The sequence below is a fragment of the Molothrus aeneus genome, chromosome 1 (genome assembly GCF_037042795.1).
Source record: "Molothrus aeneus isolate 106 chromosome 1, BPBGC_Maene_1.0, whole genome shotgun sequence".
In the NCBI taxonomy this organism is placed as follows: Eukaryota; Metazoa; Chordata; class Aves; order Passeriformes; family Icteridae; genus Molothrus; species Molothrus aeneus.
In genome coordinates, this window is record NC_089646.1 from 60,544,913 (window position 1) to 60,568,611 (window position 23,699).

Sequence of the window (23,699 nt, forward strand, 5' to 3'; positions counted from 1 at the left end):
TGGGATGTAGTTACTGTAAGGAAAGCACAGCATGAGCTGGACAAGCTCTGAGAGGATACTCTTTGCCATGCTGTTGGATTTGACAAAAATCTCACTGCTGCTGTGCAGTGATGTACAGATTACACTGCTCAAACCCCACAGATATTACAGAGTTCAAGTGGGAAGAATACCCACAGTTTATTTCCTTCTTTATAAAAATCACTTTATTTGCAGTAAAAGAAAGCATTGGTATAAAATAGCCTTTCAAATTTGGCAGTCGTTTGCCTGCTGTGTCAGCAATATGTGTGAAAGAGAAGGCATGCTCCGTAACCTACATTTCAAAGGTCACAGTGCTACTGCTCCAGGCTTCTGAAAACCACAGTTGGAGCCAGCATCATGGTTGGTCTGAAGATTTGGTCTGTCTCTCTGGTTATACTCTACCATTTCTGTCAGAGATGTATCCCGTGTGGAATTTCAACACATGTTGAAATAGGTAAGACGTGTTCAAAACGGATTTTGTTGTGTTTTGAATTTCTTGTGAAGAGAAGTAAATTCAGATTCAGCAGGAAAGCAGAGGGAGGAAATAATGCTAAAGTAACAAGCAGTCTACATAATTTTAAAAAATGTGAATAACAGGATAAATGAGCAGTTTAGCTTTTGGAGTTTGAAATTTTACTGGTTTTGTAAGTAAAATGCTTGAGTTGACTTGGGTTGCGTATTTTTCCGTCTCCTAAGACACAGGCATTATGTAACTGGAATGTTTTTCTCTGTGAGTCCTACGCAGACAGAGTTTGGTTTGGAGAAAGAAAAGGAATGCTTTAGGCAATTTGTGGGATTGTTATACTTAAATTAAAGAATAACACAAGTTCTTTGTGATAACTCTGTTTTTAAATCACTTTGTATAATTATGCCATAGCTGCACAAGTAGATAAAATTCTGTAATGTGTTTCTGTCTGTAACTAACAGCATAAAAATTTTATTCTGTGTCTCTTTCTGATAGGTTGCTCTCTGTAGCCAGAAAAGCCTAGATTTTTAGCAAATGAAGGCAAGAGCTGGGTGAACATCAAAATGGAGAAATATTTCTGTTTTGAATTTCTTGTTTGCCTGTGCTATTTTTAAAATCTGGTTTCTTCCGCAGTTTTGCGAGCACAAACACAAGCAGTGTGAGATTATTCTGAGTTACTCATAATAATTGACAGTTTATGTTGTTTGTTCTTCTGGTTTTATTTCCAAATCCATTACTCAAACAGGTGGTAAAATGTAGGATGTTGCCTTTATTCGGGTAATTTTCTCAGACCTTAAGTACTGAATACAATACATGCAACTTTGAACAATTTAAAGACTGGGATTATTCATGGTGTTTGAGACTGGAGTGTGTTCCTTTACTGAGTGTTGTACCCATGTCAGCATCCTGGAACAATTTGCTTTTCCTAACAATGTGTCAAGAAACCCATAATAATCTGTAGGAGAAGCCATGCTGCCTGAGGTTAGGCAAGTGCACTCCACTCTGCAAGCTCAGGGCTCTAATTACCAAGTACAAGCTTCTGAAGACTTGAAATAACAAATTTGCCAGAATAGAGTGTGTTTGAAAAAAAAAATCTGCAAAGAGAAGCTTACATATCTGTCCCAAAGCAGTAATTTTTTTTCTTTTTCTAATCAAGAGTGCATGTTGCAGAAAACTTGTGTTTATATAATATAAAGATCTTGGTTATCTGACGAGTTGTGCATACACTGAACTATTGGGTTATAGTTTACAACAGGTTTTGTCCATGTGTTGGAAAATTACATTAACCTGTGATGAGCTCTGATGCTGCTAAAATGAGTGCTCTTATTGTTGTTCACATAAAAGTCTATGATGATAAGATAAAATATTTCCAAAATTGAAACACTGAGTACTCCAGGAAAACAGAAACAAGCAAGCAAACAAACAAAAAACCAAAACAAAACCAAAAATACACAAAAAAACCCAAACAAAAACCAAACAATAAACCATACAAAGGAATTCCTCTTACTCAAAGTTGGCACCAAAGAAATCCTGGACAGAGTTTTGAATGTACTTTTAAAATGGTGAAAAGCTCTGCCTGTTCAGAATGTTGATGGTGTTCAGTGTGCTTGGCAGAGCTGTGCTGTGTCCTACTTGCATGGCTGTGCCTGGAGGCAGGTCCCAGTGGGGAAGCTCTTTGCCCTGGGGGTTCCTGTCAGACTTGTGAGGCTCTGTGGGACTGTAGGGATCTGGCATAAAATTCCTTGTGAAGGTGGAATTGTAGAACCTGGGCCCACTTGAGTAGTGAGAGAAGTGCAGAGGAGGTGTGAGGCAGAAAAAGCAAACTGTCAAACTGAGGCTCTCCCACACTGGAATCCGAGATGTGTGTAGAAATTTCTGAGCCTTTAAATTTTAGAGTATTACTTACTATTTTGTTGCTGTTTCTCTTCTGGTGCAAGGCTGGTCTTTAAGGTATCTTACTTGTATAAGGATGATTTAGATTATTGGGTAAAATTCAAAGTGAAAGATCATTCAAACCCCCACAGTTTTGTCTAGATCTTATTCCAGAATAGTAATGGATTGTTCTGGATTTGGTAGGGGGAGTTTTTTGTTTGTTTGTTTTGTTGTTTGGTTTTTTGGGGCTTTTTTGAGATGTGATTTATTTGGTAAGGAACAAATTAATCTTTGAAAATAGCTTTAGAGGTAATGTTGGGTATTTTTAGAATCGTGTTGATAGATTATTCCTGGGATCTAATATTAATTAGGAAACCTCATTAATGAAAAGGATGTAATTTTTTTCATTCACTTGTTATGCCAGCTAAATTAAGATTTTGGCAGTAAGAATATCTGCCAATTCAGTGAATAAGTAATGTTATTTACCTTGCTGATTTACCTTTAGATTTCTGTTACTTTCCATGCATGTTAAAAATTAATCAAACTGTTAAACACCCACATTGATTCCCAACATACCTTTTTCACTGTTAAGGGCAACAATGAAGCTTGAGTACAGTACAGCTAAAACTTTATGGTCGACACTTTACATGTGCTGTGTGTGGTCCTGTCAGTTCACTGCTCTAACTCATTTCTGGACATGGGAGTTCATTTCCCTGTGATTTCAGCTTGGTTGGTCAGCTTGGCAGCTAGGGATTAGAGAGAGACTGAAGATGTGCTACAGAAAGAGCACTTCCTTATTAGCCCCTACGTGAGAAAACACACCTTCTCACAGGTACACAGTTCTGTGAGAAATGGTGTTTCAGGCACTTGGTGCTTGGCTTAGGTATGAAAATATGGTGTCTTCTGGTTCTGCTACTGCTTCTACCAAAACATGGGCCTGGACACAGTACCTGTAAATCAACTCTTCAATATATTGTTTTTCAGCACATAGAGCTCTGGAATTTTTCACTAAGCATGAAGGGAGTGTTAATTATAGAAAGGTAGGAAGCATATTATTTCTTAATTTTGTATGCTTTTCTTCTGAATGCTTTTCTTTCTGTCTTCTTGCCTTTCTTTATTATTCTCAGTCATGTGTGCATCAGTATTGTGCCCAGTGTGCCCAGACTATATTTTTACCTTTTTTAATTCAAAATAATTTGACTGATTCTGAATATTATTACAGAAATATAGCAGTTATACCAGTGTATATATATATATATATACTTTGTGTGGTTTCTTGCATGTTTTCTTCTATGTGAGCAGTTGTAATAGAAGAACCAGTAGAGGACTTTGGGAAAGCAGATTTAATAAACCAAAGGACAGCAAATGACAGTGAGGTTTTGTGCACTACATGGTGTATTTTACCAAGATACTAGTTGTATTTTTCTGGCTGTTTAGAATGTTTCTATCTTTGATGATGGCAGTAAAATGTGGTTTTGTGCTTTGCAATAGCATTCTGATTCCTTTCCCCCCCATACTTTCCCCAGTTATTATTAAATCACCAAGATGCTTTTCAAGCTGGAAGCATTTATCCGGATGCCTTTTATCCTCCAATCTGCAAACGTGGTAAGGAGAAGCTTTATAAGTCCAATGTTATAACAATTACATTTTTATGTGAAAATCTTACAGAATTTAGTGAGTTGAAAGTGGTTACATCATAAGAAATGAAGTGTGGCCAAAAATGCTTTCCTGCAAAAACTATCCACCATTTTTGTTAGAGGCTTTTTGAAGAAATTTATAATGAAATAACACATTTGAAAATATTTTAGAAAGTAACTCTTGGGTAAATTTAACTATTTAATGGGTAGGACAATTTGATAGAAGGATGCTGTTTGACTAAATTAGGTCAGATTACTGAGTACAGAGAGAACAAAATGATGGGTTTTTTATAAATCTTAGGGAAGGCCTAGAGCTATTTCTGTGTTAAAAATGATTAGTTTCCATCAGATCAGTCAAAAAAAGGATAGGACAATCTAAAAGTCCCATAGCAACAAAATAGTGTAGAACTTGCTGGGGGTGGGTGGGCAAGTGTAAATAACATCCCGGTTTAAAGCCTTTTTTTTTTCCAGAGTGCAATATTTTGCCTTTTAGTCTTCTTGTTTGAATTTAATATCAGTCTTAATTTTGCTGCTTGCAGATCAAAAAACTGCAGTACAAAATTAGCACCCTCTTGCAATAGATGTAAAAGGTATGTCTTGACTTGCAGGTGGACCCCTGATTTTTTCAGCTCTGAAGGGTCAACTCTTGATCATAAGCATCTTCTTCAGCAACATTAGAGCTGTAAAAGAGCCAGCTAGGCCTTCCTGTAGGATATTTGCTACTGAAAGGGTAAATCTGGATAGTGAGAAGTTAGCAAATGGGATAAAGAGCCTATCCTCCAGGTACAAGCTATTAGGGTGTTTAGGTAGATACCACAGACAGGGCAGTGGTAAGTACTTTGTGTGAGGGTATCTGGCCTTACTGGCTTCAATATTGTTGAGATACTAGTGGAAGTTTAAAGTATTGAAAATACTTATTTTAGTGAGCCACGTAAATTCCATTAAATTTGAGGGGTAGTTAGGATCTTTGTTTGGTGTAGAGCCAAATCACACAGTTGCAGCCAAAGTTCTCATTTTTCTCAGACAGAGGTTGCTGATGCTGCCTGTTGGTTTTGCCAACTACAGGCTGCTTCATATCCTGATGTGCTCAGTTCACATCCAAATCACCTCTCTGTCCTGGCATTTAATACTGGTTTTGTCTTCTGTCACTCATTGGGTCACTCATCTTGGTTTTCTGCCTGGCTCTGCCAACTTCTTGTCCAAACTTCAGTCTTGCTTTCCTTGTTTTCATGACTGATATTCACCTGGGTTTTTTTTTACAGTTCCTACTTTGGCTTGCTTATATCTATCTACCTCATCTTTCCCTTCTAACCATTTTGACTGTCTTATACCAGGTCAGAGCTTCTCTATCTGCAGTATCCAATCTTCATTCCTTCACTAACCTTGGAGTCTGTCTTGCCTTATTAGAGTTGGACCACTTGTCAGCAGTTTCCTTAGTCAATATGGAAGAAATAGATTCCTCTTCAGGCCTGAGCTGTTTTAACTGTGTGACAAGATCAAGAACAAAGCCATCCAGACTGCCTCTTTGGGCAGGAGACAAGCTTAGTTGTAGAAGGCTACTCTAATTTTGCAAAGCAAGAACCATCCTTCTTTTATCTAGTTTAGCTGCACTGTAAAATGTCATGAGGCCAAAAGGTAAGTGAATTGCCCCACAAGGTCTGCTCTCTCAGTGTTTAATCTACCCTAACACTGTGCAGGTTCGCATTGCCGTGTCAATGAACATGCACTCTTCCTCCAAGAGTACTGATGGGCTGAACAATCTCCCACCTACCTTCTTCCCCCTTAGAGAATTTAACATTGTGTGCTGCTTGATCTCTTTATGTCAACATCCCTTTGCACTTAGCTTTATGTAGGTACACAGATATTTTTAGGCAAGGTCACTGTTAGATCCTACACAATCTTTCTGCCTAAATTCAGGTGAGAGTAATAAATGATTCTTCTAAAGGAAACCTATTTTTTCCTGCTTTCCTCCCTTTTTCCCCTTCTACACTGACTGTATCTTGGCTAGTTTGTCTTTATCTTGAAAATGATTGGGGTGATAATGATGACGTGGCCCACCTCTGCCCTTTGGAAACAGATGCCTGCCAGAAAACATGACGTTTTGAGTTGGCTGCCATTCCCTACAGCTTTTCTGCCATACAAGTGGGTGCATTAATTTAGTTAGCAGGTTCTCTCTCAGCTCTCTTCATCCTCTCTGCTTAGGAGGCAGCTTTTCATTGTACTGTACCTACTCACAGGCACAGGGAAAAGGAGCAGGCACAAAATTTTCAGATGCTTCAAACCAAAATCATAGAAGGTAAATCTAGTATCTGTTTTCTTAGTATGAATCAGATAAAAGTAAGTCTCTTTTGGCTCTTTTCATGAGCTCGAGTGCAAAATGTATCATCTGTCTGATGTGAAATTGAGCAAAAGTCTGTGAGGTTTTAAATGGAGAAAAACTCTTTATTTTTCTTTTTTTCTATTTAATTTTTCCCCAAAGAATAAATCAAATACTGATAGAATTTTACTGCAATAGGAATGTTCCATGATGTGTCTGAAGACACTCACTGGTCACCATTTCTCAAAGCAAGTATTGACTACATCAGAAGGAATTATCCTCAGCCTTGGGAAGAGGTAAGAAAATTGATTAACTTTTGCTTGATTGACTTTGTTTTCAATTGTTTTCTTCACCTTCACTAGTTGCAATTTCATCATTTGTGAGGTATAGAAAAACCCAACATTTTTATATTAAAATCTCTCCTTATATAGTAACACTTGAAATCCTCTTCTAATCTTTACCATACAAAAAGCTTACAGTTTCCATATAAAGTCTGTCAGTTATTTCCACTGTGGCCTGGTGCATATATTTCATAGGTCCAAACTTTTAAATATAATTGGTTGCATTCTTGTGAGATCTGGTTCAGGGTTTGCCATTTGAAAACCAGACATGTTTTAGGTATCTTACTTGTGAAATCTTGAACTTAGTCTGAATTTGCTCTTGTTAATGGTCTGTAAGCTATGTAGGAGGAAATGAAGAACAATTTGTCAAAAGTGAGCATGCAGAGGAATGTATTTCTCTCCTCTGTCTGCCTACACAACAACCATGGTGGCAGAGGGAGTTCAGTCCTTGGAAGTGGAAGTGTTTATCCTTGGTCCAGAAAAACAGTTTGGTACACATTTAACTTGAAGTATGCAAATTACCCTCACATCAACCTTGTAATTCTATGGCCTTGGACTGTATAAACTGCTTAAAGCTTCTTGAGTTACAAAAGTTGACCAGAGCATCAAGGAATAAGTGGTCAGCACTTTGTCTTGATAATCTCTTGGACTATAAGAGCTCGTCAGCTGTATCCTTGTTTAATGCATATGCAGAAAATGCTAACATTTTCTTAAAGACAGGAGTAAAATGATGGACAAATGGATTGTTGTTGTGTAGGCTACAGAGAAGCTGGTGGCTTTCCTGTTTGGAATTGCTTCACATATGGTGGCAGATGTTAGCTGGCATAGCCTGGGCATCGACCAAGGATTTCTAAAGGCCATGGGAGAAGTAAGCCTGTATTATTTTATTTATTCATACAGCTGCATTTATTGGAATGGATAGCTTTGCTTTGGACTGTGGTGGGGGGGAAAGAGAAAAGCTGGAGCCCTGTTTCAGGAAGATTTTTGGAGAAACACAATGTCACAAACTTCATAAGAGTGAAGTTGGTCAGGTTTGGGACCTGTAACCATTAGTGTTGCTTGGAGAGTTTGTTTCTGCTCATATGAAAAGAAACAGGCAGTTCTCTTGTTTTTCTCTTTCTCCAGATTGATTTTCGTGGTTCTTACTCAGAAGCTCACAGTGTTGGAGATTTTGGTAATGTTTCTGTTTGCCAATCATAGATCCTTGTATTGGAATAAGTCCTCTTCAAAACCATGGTGGTTGATTCTGGCTCTTGTCCTGCGCAATGCAGGAGTTAAGGATGGCATATGGACACTGTATTCTTGCCCTACCTTATGGCTTGCAAAGCCCTGCTGTACCTGTCCTCAGGTTTCAGGAGATGTGATAAGGCATATGGACATTTGGATTAAAGCCAAAATGCAGACCAAAGGATGCTAAGATATGGATGGAGTCACTACTGTGATTTTAAATTGTGCATTATTCTCCAGAGGTATAAAATGTCCAGCATACTTTCAGGTGAACTATTAGTGTATTCTAAATATATAGCTGGAAGATCTGCCATATAAATGCATATAGAAGAGCCATACATAGCTTCATGCACACTGTTACCCGTTACAGATACCTAACAGGTTTTTTTTTTGAGCTGTGTAGGGTTTTTTCATTTTTTCATCCTTAGGAGGAGATGTAGTGAGTCAGTCTGAGCTGGACTTCAGTTACCTGACATCAAGTTGGTAAGATAATGAGATTTCCTTCTTTCATATTTAATGGGGTCTTTGTATAATCATATTTAATAAAATTACATATAATATCACATAATTCTGTATTAATCTGTTTTTAGAAAATGCTTTCCTTTATTTTTCTTTCAAAAAAAACCCTTGCAACTCTTTTAAATATTATGTGTTCAGTATTCCTTATATGCATATTTACTGTTCCCTGACATCAAAACTGGAAGGACAGAAGAGAGTTTTATGTATAGGAACACAGCAAAAAAGATTAAATTATATTATCTTATCTATATTGACTTATTATCTTAAGTTATAAGTAGTTATATGTAAAATAACTAGTGAAAACCTTTTGCTGGAATGTCCTAGCAGGTAGTTAAATAACTCAGTTAAGTGACAATCTCAGTGAGATATATTTAAACTTTGGGAAGTTGAGGATATTGAGGTCAGTTTTAAAAGCATAAAAATGAGCAGAAGACTTAGATATCCACTATTTTTTTTTCTCACAGTTGCATGTGCAATCCTGGTATTTGTAGATCTTCATGACCTTATGTGGTCTTTTGAAATTTGGAATATTTTATAGGCTGTTGTTATTACAAGAACTGCAATATTTTATCAGGTGATGTGGCCCATCTATTATTGTAATACATTATTTTTGTTTTCAGGTATGTACCTGTCAAAGACTTAGCTGCTATCTATAAGGAATTTTATGGAAAAGAGATTATAGCTGAAAGCACAATTGCTGAATGTACTTATTTGCTGTTTTTTGAACTGTAAGTTGAATATCTCTGCCTGAGTTTTGTAAGTGAAAGATATGTAGGAGAAATATGATAATCATATTTGAAACACGTTATGCATGATGTCAGCAACGAAGACTCCTTCCTAGACCCCAAAATCACAGAACATCTGAATTTTTTTAATGACTAGGATTCAAATTTAGGCTACACAATGACTGGTAAATTACTACACAGATGGTGAATCTTGGCTATTTAATGCATTTATGCATTTAATGTATTTATGCCTATTTATTTGAGAACAGCTGTGTTTTCAAGTACCATTGCACTGTGGTGAGTTAGCAGTATAATTATCATGCACTGAAGGAGTCTCTAGATACATGCCTTAGCTACACTCTATGTAGATCCCTTCAAGTCCAAGAATAATTCATAAAAGACTTTGGATATCTGGTAGTATCTGCTTTTGAATATCCTGAACAGCTTAGCTGTATTTTGTATTTCAGCTAATTACCAATAGTCACACAACATCTACAAAAACTGTGAATCCTTCAAACTTAAGGGCAGTAAAGTTTATATTGTTTTACATTACAACTTTAAAAATATATTAACAATCAACATGGAAATGTAATGACTTGCATAGTATTTACCATATAGGACTTTTGAAAATAACTATTTAAACTATTAAATATCAAATTAAGCAAGTTTTATTTCTGATTTTTTTCAGGCATGGAGAAAGGCTTCTTGTTGGCAAGGTTGGTTTTTTGGTTTTTTTATAAAAATGAGCATAGAGACGATGTGATCCATCTTACTGAGTATGTTGCCTGTCCCTTAGCTTTTTCCAACATTTGCTAGTAAATCTCCATTTCTGGTGGACAAGTTCTATGAATATTTCCTTGGGGGAGTGGATGACATGGCATTCTGGACCAACAACATTTTTGAGCTGACGAGCCATATGCTAGAGAATGGAACCAGGTATAGTGTCTGTCCTTAACTATGAAATGCAGTAGTCAAGTGCTGACACCCACTTAATTGTTCTTCTTAAGGGAGGATCTTTCCTAGAATAGGTGCTGAGCTTTAGATTCTCACTTGGACAAGGGGATTTCCATGTCTGCCTTTTGCCTGGGTGCACAGGATTACGCAGGCCTTGCATTTGTATTTTTTATGTGTTCACGCTCCTTTGCCCTAGCGTGCCTCTGGCATGTCCAGGTGATACTTACCAGGGAAAATTTCGGGCATTCTTTAAGACATACTCAAGGGTTTGCTTAAATGCTGCATAGCCATGCCCTGAGGTTCTGCCTGGACTGGCAATCTGAGTCTGCACCTTTTGGCTGCTGCCATCACTCAGCAAAGATGTCCCTTTTGAGGAGAGGTCAGATATTACCTTCAGACTCTGAAAGCAAATAGGATTAGAAAGACTAGGAGTATATATTCTACTGTTTAAGCTCAGGCTTCTACACACAATTTCATAGTGTTATAGAAGTTTAACGTTCTCTTAGAACAGCTCTCTTACAAATACAATATTTCTTCTTTAGAAGACCAAGAGTGGCAATTAATCCATCCATTTATATGGAAAATACCACTGTTGCTATTTTGGGAAATTATGCTTGAAATACAGAATGGCACAATCTGTTATGTTCTTTGTAACACTTTGATTAAAAGTGCTTTAGATTCATATGCATGCATGTTGCAATAAGTTTCCTTCAAGAGCTCTATAAAGACGTGATATTCATACAGAATCTAATCAAGGTCACCAAATAAGCATCATGGGGTTTCTAAGGGTTATGATGATGTTCTGATTTTGATTTTCTTGAGAAAACTGATGACTTCTGACAGAGGAATCAGTAAGTATAAAAGTTGTATTTTTAGTTTCATTTCCATTGTCGTAAAATCTTTAAAGTGCATTCTCTGTACTCTTCTTTAGTGACTGCTACCTGCCTGAGAACCCTCTGTTCATAAACTGCACAAAGGAGCACAAGGACAGCCACATGTAAGTATAGCTCTGATGGTTTAAAGCTTCAGTGATGAGAGTCTTCTGCTAATGTGGACAGTGAGCAGTGGAAAATTAGAGATATTTTGGGTAATCTTTTTGTGTATGAATTTGAGATTCTCTTAGCATGAATAACTAAGGTTGTATAAAGGAACTGTGCAGAACCTAAGAGCGGCATTAATTCTTATCACTGCCTTCTTTATTTTAGCAGAAACAAACAATCAAAACATGAACATCACAAGAATACAACTTCTTTGCTTTCAGAAACACTTGAGAAGAATATAAACTATACAGAGAGAGGAGTTCAATTTGACATACAGCCTTGGGCAACAGTAAGTGAGAAGTAACAGATGTGTCAGGTAAAAGTCATCTCTATATAATATTGTTTTTGTTTCTGTCTGAAATGCTGCATGAAGGAGCAGGGTCTCTGGATGGTCTTTGACAGCATGGACATGCCAGTACCATTGTTAATGTATATATGTACATCGTAAATACTCAATTTTTAAACTTTGCTCATTGTATAGTGAAGTTAGAACACATCCTGCAATGCCAAAAAACACAAAATATATATTTAGTGTTTACATTTTACAGACATAGGGCTTTTTTCGTTCAAGAACTCCTAGCAAAGCATAGCAGTGAATGATTAGTAGTGCTCCCTTTAAAGCTACAGATTTTTGTCTTTCTGAAATGGTGCTTATGATCTGAGTCAGACTCCTCTTAAATCCGTGTGGTGATTTCCATTGCTGGTGACTTGATTTTTGAGGTGTCCCAAAACATTTTAGACTTTCAGCCCCTGGAGCTTTAACCACTGTTGTGTCCCTTTATTATTTTTATTTCAGAAATCCCTCCGCTTGATAAACCATGCTTTTAAAACCAATGTCTGGAAAGCATTAGGAGCTACACATCAGAAATCTTCTAAGCACGTCTCCAAGCCAGCAGCTTCATATTTTCTGACTTCACCCTATGCTAGGCTTGGATGGTTGGTAATCTTTTTCATCCCACTTTGCTCTTAATTTCTGATAAGTTTGAGTATCTACCAAAATATTATTGTTGATCCTTTGGATACTTTTCGAAGGTGACAGTGCAAATCAAATGGTGGTACAAATCTGAGGGAATGTCTTATATTGTATGACCAGAACAGCAAGCTAACATATAAGATTTTTCTTTCAGATGTTGATCAAGCTCAGAATGGGAGGAACCAACTTTAGAACTACCATTGTCTCTAGTTCTGAAGAGTAAAAAATTGTTGCTACCCTTTTTTGGTTGTTGAATGATGTTTGTGCAAAATTAATCATCTGTCATGAGTTGATGACTGATGATGTCTAGCAAGACCTCTTGGAAATACTCTAGACTACTAGGGAGTCCAAAGATAGATTCAGGACAGAGGGAGGCATATTCTCTTTCCTTGCCAATGCTTCTACCTTGACCTGCAACAAGGAAGAGTAATAAAACATATTTACATTGCTGCTTATTTTAACTTCCCTTATGCTGTCTAAAAATTTGGATTTAATTCTTGAGTTTACTTCACACTAGCTAAATTAACAGCAATTAGTTCTTTCCATGGTCCCTCTCTAAACTGCAGCATGTTACTGAGACCTGGGATCCTTTTGCATATCTCCTGTTAAGTCATTGATTAAAGCAGATGTTCAGTTTAAAAGATTTGGGGTTTTTTTGTATTCTTCGTCATATGCAAACAGCCCTTTTTAATGCTTCTTGCTCTGATTGCTCTCAGGTGCCTAATGTCAGTAAAAAGCAGTTCCTGCAGATCACAGGTGTATTGATGGAAGATGATTCTTCTGGTTTTACTTAATTCAAGAAAAGACAAATAAATATATATTTAAAATGCTGTAGAGATCTTTACAAAACAATATGGGGAAACACAAGTCCTGCTTTATCTGAATTATGGGGTTTTTTTCCACTAATGTTGTGGTAGTCTGGAAACTAATGCTGATTTTGTATACTCCTTTGCTGTACAGGGCACTGGTCTCAGCTGACCTAAACCAGGATGGATATGAAGATCTCGTGGCTGGAGCACCAGGGTACAGCACCATGGGCCATGTTCAGATAGGAAGGGTGTATGTGGTCTATGGCAACCATTCAGGTTTGCCACCAGAGGACATGGATCTGGATGGGAAAGCTGACCAAGTACTACAGGGTCATCAGGTAAGGGGTCAAGGCAAAAATTTGTCACTTAATTGTTTTTTGCCTGAAAATTGGTGAACTTTGAATGAGCAATAGTATCATTAATGTGTGTGAGTATTATTCCTGAAACACTCCTCCTGATGTCATGTGATGTCATATGCTTTGCAAGAAAAATAATCATTATTAAAGTCCCAGGAACATTTGAAGTGATGGTGCTCTGTAGGTTCACTTCCGTTGCTGTACCAGATAAAGTGAGTATTAGTCCATAAAGGGCCCTTAAATAAAATTCAAGTTGTGTCTCTGTAAGTCACAGTATAACTAATTCTGGTGCCTGCATTTAAGAAAATGTTGTGTTTTTCTTTTTAATCTAAAATTATTAATTTTATATGTTTTAATTCCTTTGAGTCTGCATTTCTTCATTAATTGATAACTTCTCTCCAGATAATTTTGTCTGTTAAAAAAAAAAAAAAAAAGAGAGAAAACTCTTAGACATGATGGTGGCTGGTTTTAACCAACAAGCAAATGACCCTTTTGGGTGTTAAATATTATCCTCTGTAGAAAATACCTTTATTCATAAAGAAGATAATATGGAGAAATGAGATACATTTCCTTTTAATTTGTTTCTGTGGTTATAAACTGTGGAGTAACAGCTTCTATCTTCTTACAGAGTGTTTTAGTGGTTCCTAGTCACAATGCTGTCAACAGGAAAAACCATAAACTTGAGATCAGTGGTGCACTGGACTCAGGAGAGGAAATAGCAAAGCAGCACCATATTATATTCAGTTGTCCTTAATTTTAACACAGTTGACTTTGAATTAAATGTGTTGTTATGGGGGTTATTCCTTAGAAGAAAAAGAATTGTTGGGATAGACTTTCGTCATCTGTTGCCAGTTATTCCCTGTGCAAATGTACATTTGGTTTTCATGGTTTTGACTGGAAAACATGAGAGCAATTCCTTTTCTTTTAGCCTTCAGGAAGATTTGGTTCTGCCTTGGCAGTCCTGGACTTCAATGAGGATGGAGTACCAGATCTGGCAATTGGAGCACCTTCTGTGGGATCTCAGTTTCTTACCTACAAAGTAAGATACAAACATGGGGTTTTTTTGTTTTTTTTTTTTAATTCTCCAAACAGAATGTTTTTATTTATACATAATTTTTAAACATTGAAATGAAAAAGAGAATTTCTGTTGTTGCTCAAGGTGACATTGTAATTTAAACAGAAGTTTATAAACTTTGTGGGTACTTTGACTACAGCAATGACAGCTACCTGTAGTTCTCTTTCAGTGGCCTTTTTGCACGTTAGAAATCTAAACCAGATTGCAATTTTGCAGCACTGACATGCTGGAAATGTAAGGAGCCATTAATAAAATACAAACATACCCTTTTTGTTTAGGAACAGAGAGTCTGGAATGGACCTCATGGGTCAATGAATTTTGTCTTATGAATGCTGTCACAAAGCCAAAAAATTATATCTAAAATGTGATATGAATACAGACACACTTGCGAAAATAATCAAGTTACAGAAGCTTAATGACTTGCATCTTATGAGATAAGCCCATGTAATGGTCCCTGAATATTTTTAGGCCATTTTTAGGCCGAAACTGAGAGACAAAATGTTTTGATTTAGACTATGTCCATTAAGCCTAAAACTCTTCAGAATTTTAGATACTAATTTAGCTGTCCAAATAAGAATTTAAGTTGCTTTTATTTAGACTCACCACTTGGAAAATTGTGTGCATCTGTTGTGCCATTGCATTAAATAATAATTGTCAAAATTTGAGCCATCTAAACGTGTATTATGAGTTTAAATACACTAGACTGCCCTTGTTCCTTACACAGAATATGATGAACATGTACTTCTCTACTTTGTTGCTTGGTTACAGCAGTACCCATAACCATGGATATTCTTAATTTTGGGGTAGGAAAGAAAGTATTATGGGAAAGCTCTGAGAGGGAAGAGTGAAGTAGTATGAATAGCCCTTGCAGAGCTGTTCCACTCCTTGTGATTTCATACTTGATACTGACATGCAGGTGCTCTCATGCCTTATTTTCTTTTTCTGCTGTTCAGGGTGCTGTGTATGTCTACTTTGGAACTGAGGGAAGAGGCTTGGCACCTCAGCCAAACATTACCATAACTTGTCAGGTATATTGATGATGTAATGTCCTGTTTATACTACCCTGTTAGCCAGGCTAACACAGGGCTACACAGGAAGGAGGTGAGATAAAGGGGAAAAGAGCTTTTTGGGCTTAAAAAAAGAATGTTAAAATTCAACTTATCATTGCAAGGAAATATAGACTGATGGGAATGGAGCAAGCAGGTGCTTGGTTGGATTGGTTGTATTTGGGAAAGACATTTATACCCCAGTGCAAGAAGGCAGCAGGATGACTAGAAAGGTGCATTAGCTCTCAAAACCAAAAAAAGCCACCAAAAAACCCTGACCCAAACCAAACAAAAAACCTCAGAGAAAATTGAAGCCAGGGAGTGGGAGAGTAATTTGGTCAAAAGCAAATTTAGGTCTTTAGAATTAAGTTGCTCTATTTTGCTACAGAATTGATGGTTTCAGTTCTATTTCAGGCTTAAACTAACTGTTTATTGCAGTATTCCTACTGTAATCTTGGTTGGTCCCTCCTGGCAGCTGATGTTGATGGGAATGGAAATGCTGATCTGGTTGTCGGCTCTCCATATGCACCCGGTGGTGGGAAGCAGAGAGGATTTGTGGTTGCATTTTACTCTCATTTCAACAGGAGTCACCAAGGTAATATTTGTAGAGTAAATTAACCTTCACATAGTTTATGAGACTGGTTATTTATTCCTTATTAATCATGGCATAATTCAGGTTTGAAGTGATCTCAGAGGGTGTCCCTCCTACTCAAGCTGTGAAGCCAGACCTAATTGCTCTGGGCTTTGTCCAGCTGCATCCTAAAACCTCCAGTGGTAGAAATTACAGAGACACTCCGGGCATTTGTTCTACTTCTTGGCAGTCATCATAGGGGAAAAAAAAACCCTCTTGTTACAGCCAATATGAACCTTTCTTGTTTCAGTTATGTTCATTGTCTATTGTCCTCCCACCATGCATAGAGACCTTACAGGCACAGAAAGCATGGAACACCCCTATTAAACTGGTTCCAGTTTGTCAACATCTTTCCTGTTATGGAAGGACATATTATGGGTGTGATCTAGGGAGCAATCACTTCTCTCAGTCTCTTTGCCATGCTCCTGCTCACATAGTCTGAGGCACTGTTGGCTGTCTGCTGTCAGAGCCTCACACTCAATCCCTGCCCACCAGGATCTTCAGGGCCTTTTCCACATGGCAGCTCCTCAGCCAGTCTGTCTCCAGCTGTATCAGTGCAAGGGCATCTCCTTTCCTAGGGTCAGGCTTTGCATTTGTCCTCACTGAATTTTGTGAGGTTGCTGTCAGCCTGTTACTCCAGCCTGCCTGGGTGCCTCTGAATGAGGCCACCTCCCTGCAATCTCCTGTTGTCTGCCAGCTTCAAAAAAAGGCATCATGTTGCCTTGTCTAAGTATTTTATAATAAAGTGACCAACAGGATGAGTCAAAAAATTGATCCCTGAAGGCACTCCACTTGTTGCAGGCATTCAGAGTATAACACATGGCTCTCTGCTCTTGTCAGAGGGATAATCTCTACTGGGTTTTTCCCATCTGGTTTTCTGTCCATCTGGACTGCAATGTCCCAGCTTGGATGCAAGAACAAATGTGGGAAACTGTGTTGGGAACTTTACTAAAGCAATGGATTCAACCATCTATTGTGAGTCCAGGGTAGGCTCACAATTAGAAAACTGTAAATGAACCTCAACAAATGAATATTTATCATTCTCTATGTTCCTTCATGTGGCTAAAGAGGAATGCTACAAGTGAATACAGTTAATGAGGACAGTGATGAGATTTCTAGTGAATGAGAGAGTAAATGTCATATATGGAACTAAATAATTGTCATGGTTTGACACTGGCACAATGCCAGTGCCCCCATGAAGATACCTTCTCCCTGGTTTCTGCTGTGAGATGTGACCAGGAATAAGCAAAGCAGGCTCCTACTTAGGGAAAAAGAACCAGAACTTTATTAACTACTCTACAACTACAGATAAAAAGGAACACACACACAGGGAAAATGAAAACTTCACAAGTGCATTTCCTCCTTCCCCCACCAAATTTCCAACACAATACATTTGGTTCCTCAAATCACCAACTCTCGGTCCAGCACCACCTTTTAGACAATCAATCCTCAGTTAATCAAGAGGAGAGGAGTCCTTCTTGTGCCATGGGCTTCCCCTGGAAACACAGCTGAAGCCTCGTGTGTTTCTGTGTCACTCGTGGCACTGCCTGGAGAACATCTGCCATCGTGACCTCTTCCTTTCATGTCCAGTGCTCTCACCACTGAACACGGACCAGAGCTGCTTCTAGGGTTGTCTTTTAAAGATGCTCTGTCCCGATCCAAAAAAGGCACAGTCTCTCCTTTGGGACACCTGTCCCCCCCATATTTTTTCACCCCCTGGGGCCGAGGGGCATCAACACTGAACCCTCTTGGTTCTGAGGCCATTGCCTCCCCCTAGAATGCAGTCTCTGTATCACAAGGAACATGGTTCTGTCCATGGCTATACAAAAAGAGTCCAGCAAAAGCTACTCCATCATCTCTTCCCACTAGGATTCTTCTCTATTCTTCTACTATCTCTCACTCGCCCAGACCTCTCTCACACTGGCCCATTTCCTTCCTCATCTTCCACTCTATCTTCTAGGAAAGGTCAATGTTCTGTAAAGTTCTCATTCTCCAAAAAGGGGTTAAAAGCTCCTACAAGCGGCCGGCTGAACCCCCCCCCTTCTCCGTCCCAGCCGTGCTGCCGGCGCAGGCCCATGTTTATCAAGCTTCAAGGTTACAGTCCCAGGCAGCGGCTCTCTCTCTCTCTCTCTGTGTCTCTCAGGGGGGGCTGCCCGATGGCTCCCGCTTTCTCTCTCTCTTCCACCCTTCCACCCCCGGGGCTCAGGCCTACCTCTCCCGGCCACATGGCTTTCCCCTCCCCCTGCCCAGCCAGCAGCTGGGCCGGGGGAGAGACCCGAACTCTTTCCCGCCGGAAACCCAAGAGGACCCTCCCAGGGGAGAGCTCTGCTTTTAACCCCGTGTTCTCAGAGGCGTGTCCATGTCCTAAATGGCCAGGTTAAATGCCAATATTAAAGTCTGAATATCCATTGGCCAAAAACACAGCATCCCAAAAAACACATTTCCTGTCAAACCACCACAATAATAAAGCTTGGGCAGCTTTGTCAGAATCATGTAATTGAGATTTTATAACAATAATGCTTAATTTTTGCAGCTTGTTCTAATTAATGTAAAATTAGAAACCACAAGAACATGGGTTTCAAAACACTGCTAACTGAAATTTTTGTAAAACCAAAGCACAGAAATACTTATTTAAATTATAGCTAGAATGGTGTGAAGCTCTCCCACCCAGCACCCTTGAAGAATTACAAGTTCTCGTAAACAGTAAGTAGTTTAGGGCAGGCTCAAGTGGTAGCTTTCATGTGCTTCATGTAGGCTATTGGAAGGATTGAGAAACAGGCTGTGTCAAATGAAAGCATTCACCAGCCAGTAGAGATGCACGGTGAGCAAGCAAAGTCAACAACTACTGATGCCATGTCATGAACAGTGTAACTTTGCACAGAGAAACTTCTTGTCATAGGATGAATCAGTGGAGGATTGCAAATTGGTTTTTCAATGTCAGGGCACACCAAGATTTAACTCATATTTTTTTCTGGTCTCTCAGGACTTCTTTCAGTACAGGATGCCAACTGGATGGTGCAGGGGGAAGAAAACTATGCTTGGTTTGGATTTTCACTTGCCAGCTGCCAGCTGGAGAACATGACATTACTGCTGATTGGTAGCCCTACATGGAAGACTTGTTCTAGGTGTGTTGCATGTGACAGCTTGCTGCCTTCTCCACTCTGCTCTTCTTCTGCAAAGTTTAAGATTAGACTTCTAGGTTTTAAGGAAGTTTCCCTTTTGTTCTGCTTAGAATATTTTTATTAAATGAATAGTTTTATGTCTTCACACTTCTTTATGAAGACAAGGATTTTTAGACCCTCTCTAGAGCAGGTCTTTGTTATTTAAAGACACCTAAGAATTTCTTGGGTTTCCTTGAGGAGGGAGGAGAGGGGTCACAAAATTGCTGATGGGTAAATGTTCCTTAAATAACCATATGGATAGCTCTTACCTTGAGATAGCATTTTTAAAAGCAAATTAAATATGAAGATGTATTGGATGATTAAAAAGTGGGCAGACAGACCAAGTCTACGCTCAAAGTATTGTGTAATTAGTTAGAACAAGTATGGGAATTACTAAAGTAGATTTCTAGAATTTGTCAGGCATTATTATTCCAAAGTAAAAGAAGAGAACATGTACAATATTATGTTGTTAGATACAAATTTATTTTGCATTGTAATTGAAGCTGCAATCCCCTCTTGCCGGATGTCAGACAGAGTGTTGGGAAGGTGTACGGGTATAACCCACCAAGTACAGAGCGCTGGTTTGAGATAACTGGAGACAAGGTAGGACTGCTTCTTTAGTATGGGAATAATTTGTGAATATTGGTGAATAATTTGAAGTGAAGTGACTTTCTGTAGAAATTACATAGGTGTTTTAAAAATCTAACAGGAGATGGGCAGACTGGGTTTGTCTCTGGCCAGTGGTGTGCTGTCTGTGGCTGGGAACACAAGGAAAGTTTTGGTGGTGGGTGCACCTACTGCAGGTATGTCCTGAAAATTAGAGACCATTTCTGCTTTAGGATGTTTGTTTCTGCATGACTTGAGTAGACATAAAATGTTTAAGGGAAAAGGAACCTGTAAATTTCCATGTAATTAAAAAAAATAGAAATCACTGTAATCACCTCTATATGCTTTATACGTGGAGTCTTATTTACTGTGCCTCAACTTCAGGGGGTCTTCTTCCTTCCTTAAAATGGGCTTAACAGCATTACTACTTTGCATTATTTATGTAACAGTGATTTTCTAGTAGACTGCATATTTCTTGGACTTGAAACAACACTATGGCAGTAGACAGTAAGGAATTGAGGATATCAAACTGCTGAAGTGAATGCATTTCTCCCCTGGTACTATGACTAAAAGAATTTATTTCCCTATGCTAATTAATGTTAATCCCATATAATTGTTGATGTAATTTGATACATTATATTGTCTATTTTATGCAATGACAGTATTACCTATAATTTTAGGTATTTAATCTGAGTTCCTATGTCTGATGCTCAACATCTGGTTTTTGGTTGTTTTTTTTTTTTTCCAGACAGCCTGTCTAGGATTTTATTTATGTCCTCAGTGCTGCATCAAGCTGGACTGGCTCTGGTATATGACCTGTCAAACAGCACCAAGCCTTCTCTGCTCAGTGTATTCAGTGGCGACAGGAGGTTTTCTCGTTTCGGAGGAGATGTATACCTAAGTGATCTGGATAGCGATGGGCTAGGTAAAGCTTGGTGAATCTAGACCAGAAGTGAAGCGTCTGACTATTGGCAACAGGAAAATTGGTCACCTACATATTCATAAAAGTGCTAAACACAGCTCATTTGAATTGTAATAGTATTCGATTGTGCCTTACAGGGAGGCCTCTCTAAAATCCCCAGCAACTCAATCAGAAATTGAAACATTTTAGTTGCCATCATTAATAGGAATTTTGGTATCTAGAGGCATGTACATGCCAGCTCTTCTGTGTTTTGGTCTACCATTAATTCACTTCTGCTGTTATGTCCTCTTTGTAATACGTGCAGATGAAATGATTGTGGCATCCCCACTGCGAACTAATGGTGTCACCTCGGTCCTGGCTGGTGGGGCTGCTGGCCGTGTGTATATTTTCAATGGCAGACAGGAATCCTCAGGGAATGTGACAGGCCACTGCACATCATGGACATCTCCTTGTCCTGAGAACTGGGTAAGAATACATGAAAATGAATTCTGGACGTAAATTTAAAATAACTAATTGATTGCATCCAGTACAAATACCAAGTGTGTTCTGCCTTTGTTCCAGAAAACAAAAGGTTTTCTCAGGTTTCTCAACCTGTGCAAAGCTCTTAGGCTCCTCCTGTTTGTTCTTAAATTACTTTGCTGTTTAGGAGCCAGGGTTATTATACTGGTCTCCTACTCTCTTCCACTGACTTTTTATTTCCTCTTTTTTTTTCTTCTTTAGGCACAGTATGTCCTGATTTCTCCTGAGGTAAGTAACCAGAAAACAAATTACTGAGAGAAACTAAAACGTCCTACTTAAAAAAACTTACCAGCATTATAACTAGCAATGTTTTTTACAGGAACTATCAAGATTTGGGAGTTCCGTTACCACTGTGAAATCTGAAAGAAAGGTGAGAAAAATTACTGTGGTTGGTTGTTTCACATCATCCTTCTACCTCACTTGCATATACTAGCTAACACCTCACATGTATCTTACACATTTTCAAGTCTTAAGTTCTTTACATAGTTACTCTCTGAACCAATAATTAAACCCATTTTATAGACTGATGAGCTATGGAGTTGCTACAATTTTGGCACCTAAGTTAAAAAATCTGAATCGCTTTAAAGCAGCCTGAATTCTAAACTGCTTAGGAGTATGCTGCTCCCAGCTTCATGCCAACCTGTATGCAAAGTGGATGCTCAGCTGTGGAGCAAACCAGGCACCCAAAACCATCCCTCTCATTTAGTCTTTACAGGCTTGCTGTCCTGGCTATCACCTGCAGTGAACGCTGTTCATGTGTCACGTGTTTCTAAGTACAGAGGTCCAGTTCCTACCTGACTGGTTTAGGGTGTGTTTGTGTACCTGTTTCTCTTTCCTTCTTCTCTCAGATGCCCATTTTTTTACCAAACACCAAATGCTACATTTGTATGATGCACTGAGGAGCCTTTTTTCATCTTAGTGCTTGTTTGGCTGAGTTCCAATGTTCTGCTCACTCTAAGATCACCTCCATGAGGACTGAGGCTCTCTGTGTGAATACAGAGGAAGCTCCAGTACCAGGCTGAGGAGTTCTTCAACAAATGGTGTTTGACTTCTTGTGTTAAATCATGCAATGGAGAAACACCTGGAAATTCTTCTCAGATAGATTAGGGTGCATAATCCAACACCTGAAACACAGGCACTGCTAAAGGCAAGTGAGGCCATTCTCTAACCAGTTGCTTCCTGTTGCTATAGCACCATCTAGTCCACACTCCCACTTCATCCCTATTGATCTTAGCCCTGAGAAGCAGTTTATATGGGCAAGAGACTCATTTCATTTGGTTCCAGCTTGCTCCAGTTCCCCAAATGAAATAGTCTGTTTTGCCAAACTATCTTAACTGCTACTCTGATGAGGTGGGTTGCTCTTTCATTTCCCATCACATTTCTATATGACACTAATGAGATGGTCAAAATCCACAAGGGAAGCTTAAGGCAGCCATGCACCTGCAGTTGCACTTTGCTAACCTTTGCTCTTTATCCCTGCAGAAAGAAGTTGTAGTGGCAGCAGAGAGAAGTTCTGCGAAAGCTCGACTTGGTGGAAGGCTTTTTGTCTACTCACTCTAGAAGTTCACAGTAGCCTGAAAGACCAGGGCACACCTGGTCTTCGAGTGAAGAACCTCTGTAATATTTGTGCTACTTTCCTGAGCCCACACAAACCAACATACCATGTCAGCAAGTTTTTGCTGAATTGTGATGGGCAGCAGCATCGCTTATCTAGAACAAGCAAGTTGGTCTGAAAACCTTTTAGAGGTTGAAGTGAGCAACGAGATGCATTTTTGGTAGTAGTATTTGGCTGTATAAGGAATGTTCAGTGGTCACCTTTACTGGCCAGATTTGAGTATCTTCTTGACAAAACTGGGAAATTGCAGCACAGCATTTACAATTCTTACGTACTGTGATAAGGATTCTAAGTTATGGAAAGTTACTGACAAAATAATAAGCATGGAGCAGGGACAGCTTTAAGACTGACAGAAATGTGGGAGCTGATCAACAGGACTGTCTCTCTCTCTCTCTCTCTCTTCTCTCCCTCAAGTCTTGAGGTGTACATTGAGGGTGTAGTGCAGCTCAGATCTCCCAGGAAAAAAAGAACAAGCAAGACAGATAAAGTTTGAGGAAATGCAATTTGGCTGATTACTCTTGATATCCTTTCTGCTTTTGTGTAAAATTCCATGACCATGGTAACATAGAATTGTTAATGGCTTTTATTGTTAACAGTATTGTCTTTAACTAATTAACAATAATTTTGTATGATGCAGGTTTAACAGCGTGCATCAATTATCTATTAAACAACTTGAGCAGCAGAATGTGTTGATACTATTGTTACCAATGCTAGTCTGTAGACACATGTGTGTTTTCTCTCTCTTGCCTCCTTCACAAAGGCAAGGCATTATTTTTATTTTAAATAAAATTGCACAGAATTCTAAAGGTCATATTCCAAAACTAAACACCTCAATTTACTTTCCTAGGAATTCTCTCTCAAGGTTGTTGT

At 38.7% G+C, this 23,699-nt stretch overlaps 1 protein-coding gene across 3 annotated transcripts; it reads left to right on the forward strand.

Annotated features, from left to right (window-relative positions):
• The first annotated feature begins 351 nt into the window (after positions 1-351).
• Positions 352-23,635, forward strand: GPLD1 (glycosylphosphatidylinositol specific phospholipase D1). 3 transcript variants are annotated; one of them, XM_066557938.1, is made up of 25 exons: positions 352-472; positions 3,341-3,396; positions 3,883-3,961; positions 6,509-6,606; positions 7,409-7,519; positions 7,777-7,825; positions 8,307-8,361; positions 9,018-9,125; positions 9,811-9,838; positions 9,919-10,058; positions 11,008-11,073; positions 11,282-11,405; positions 11,913-12,052; positions 13,050-13,236; positions 14,183-14,293; positions 15,283-15,357; positions 15,814-15,970; positions 18,990-19,131; positions 19,671-19,770; positions 19,877-19,970; positions 20,522-20,698; positions 21,000-21,160; positions 21,416-21,442; positions 21,534-21,584; positions 22,697-23,635. In XM_066557938.1, exons 1-25 carry the CDS (start codon positions 376-378, stop codon positions 22,772-22,774), a joined length of 2,511 nt encoding a protein of 836 aa, XP_066414035.1. In that variant the 5' UTR covers positions 352-375; the 3' UTR covers positions 22,775-23,635. The 3 variants fall into 3 exon arrangements, with proteins under 3 accessions (XP_066414035.1, XP_066414043.1, XP_066414051.1); XM_066557946.1 differs by having other exon boundaries at positions 11,285-11,405; XM_066557954.1 differs by lacking the exons at positions 352-472; positions 3,341-3,396; positions 3,883-3,961 and adding an exon at positions 5,485-6,289.
• Positions 23,636-23,699: the final 64 nt, after the last annotated feature.

Bases quoted from the DNA above. Each gene is read 5' to 3' on its own strand.
- GPLD1 (XM_066557938.1), top strand. From the start codon at position 376: ATGGTTGGTCTGAAGATTTGGTCTGTCTCTCTGGTTATACTCTACCAT. The intron at 9,126-9,810 runs GTAAGTTGAATA...GATTTTTTTCAG, and splicing joins TATTTGCTGTTTTTTGAACT to GCATGGAGAAAGGCTTCTTG. The intron at 15,971-18,989 runs GTAATATTTGTA...CTGGTCTCTCAG, and splicing joins TTTCAACAGGAGTCACCAAG to GACTTCTTTCAGTACAGGAT.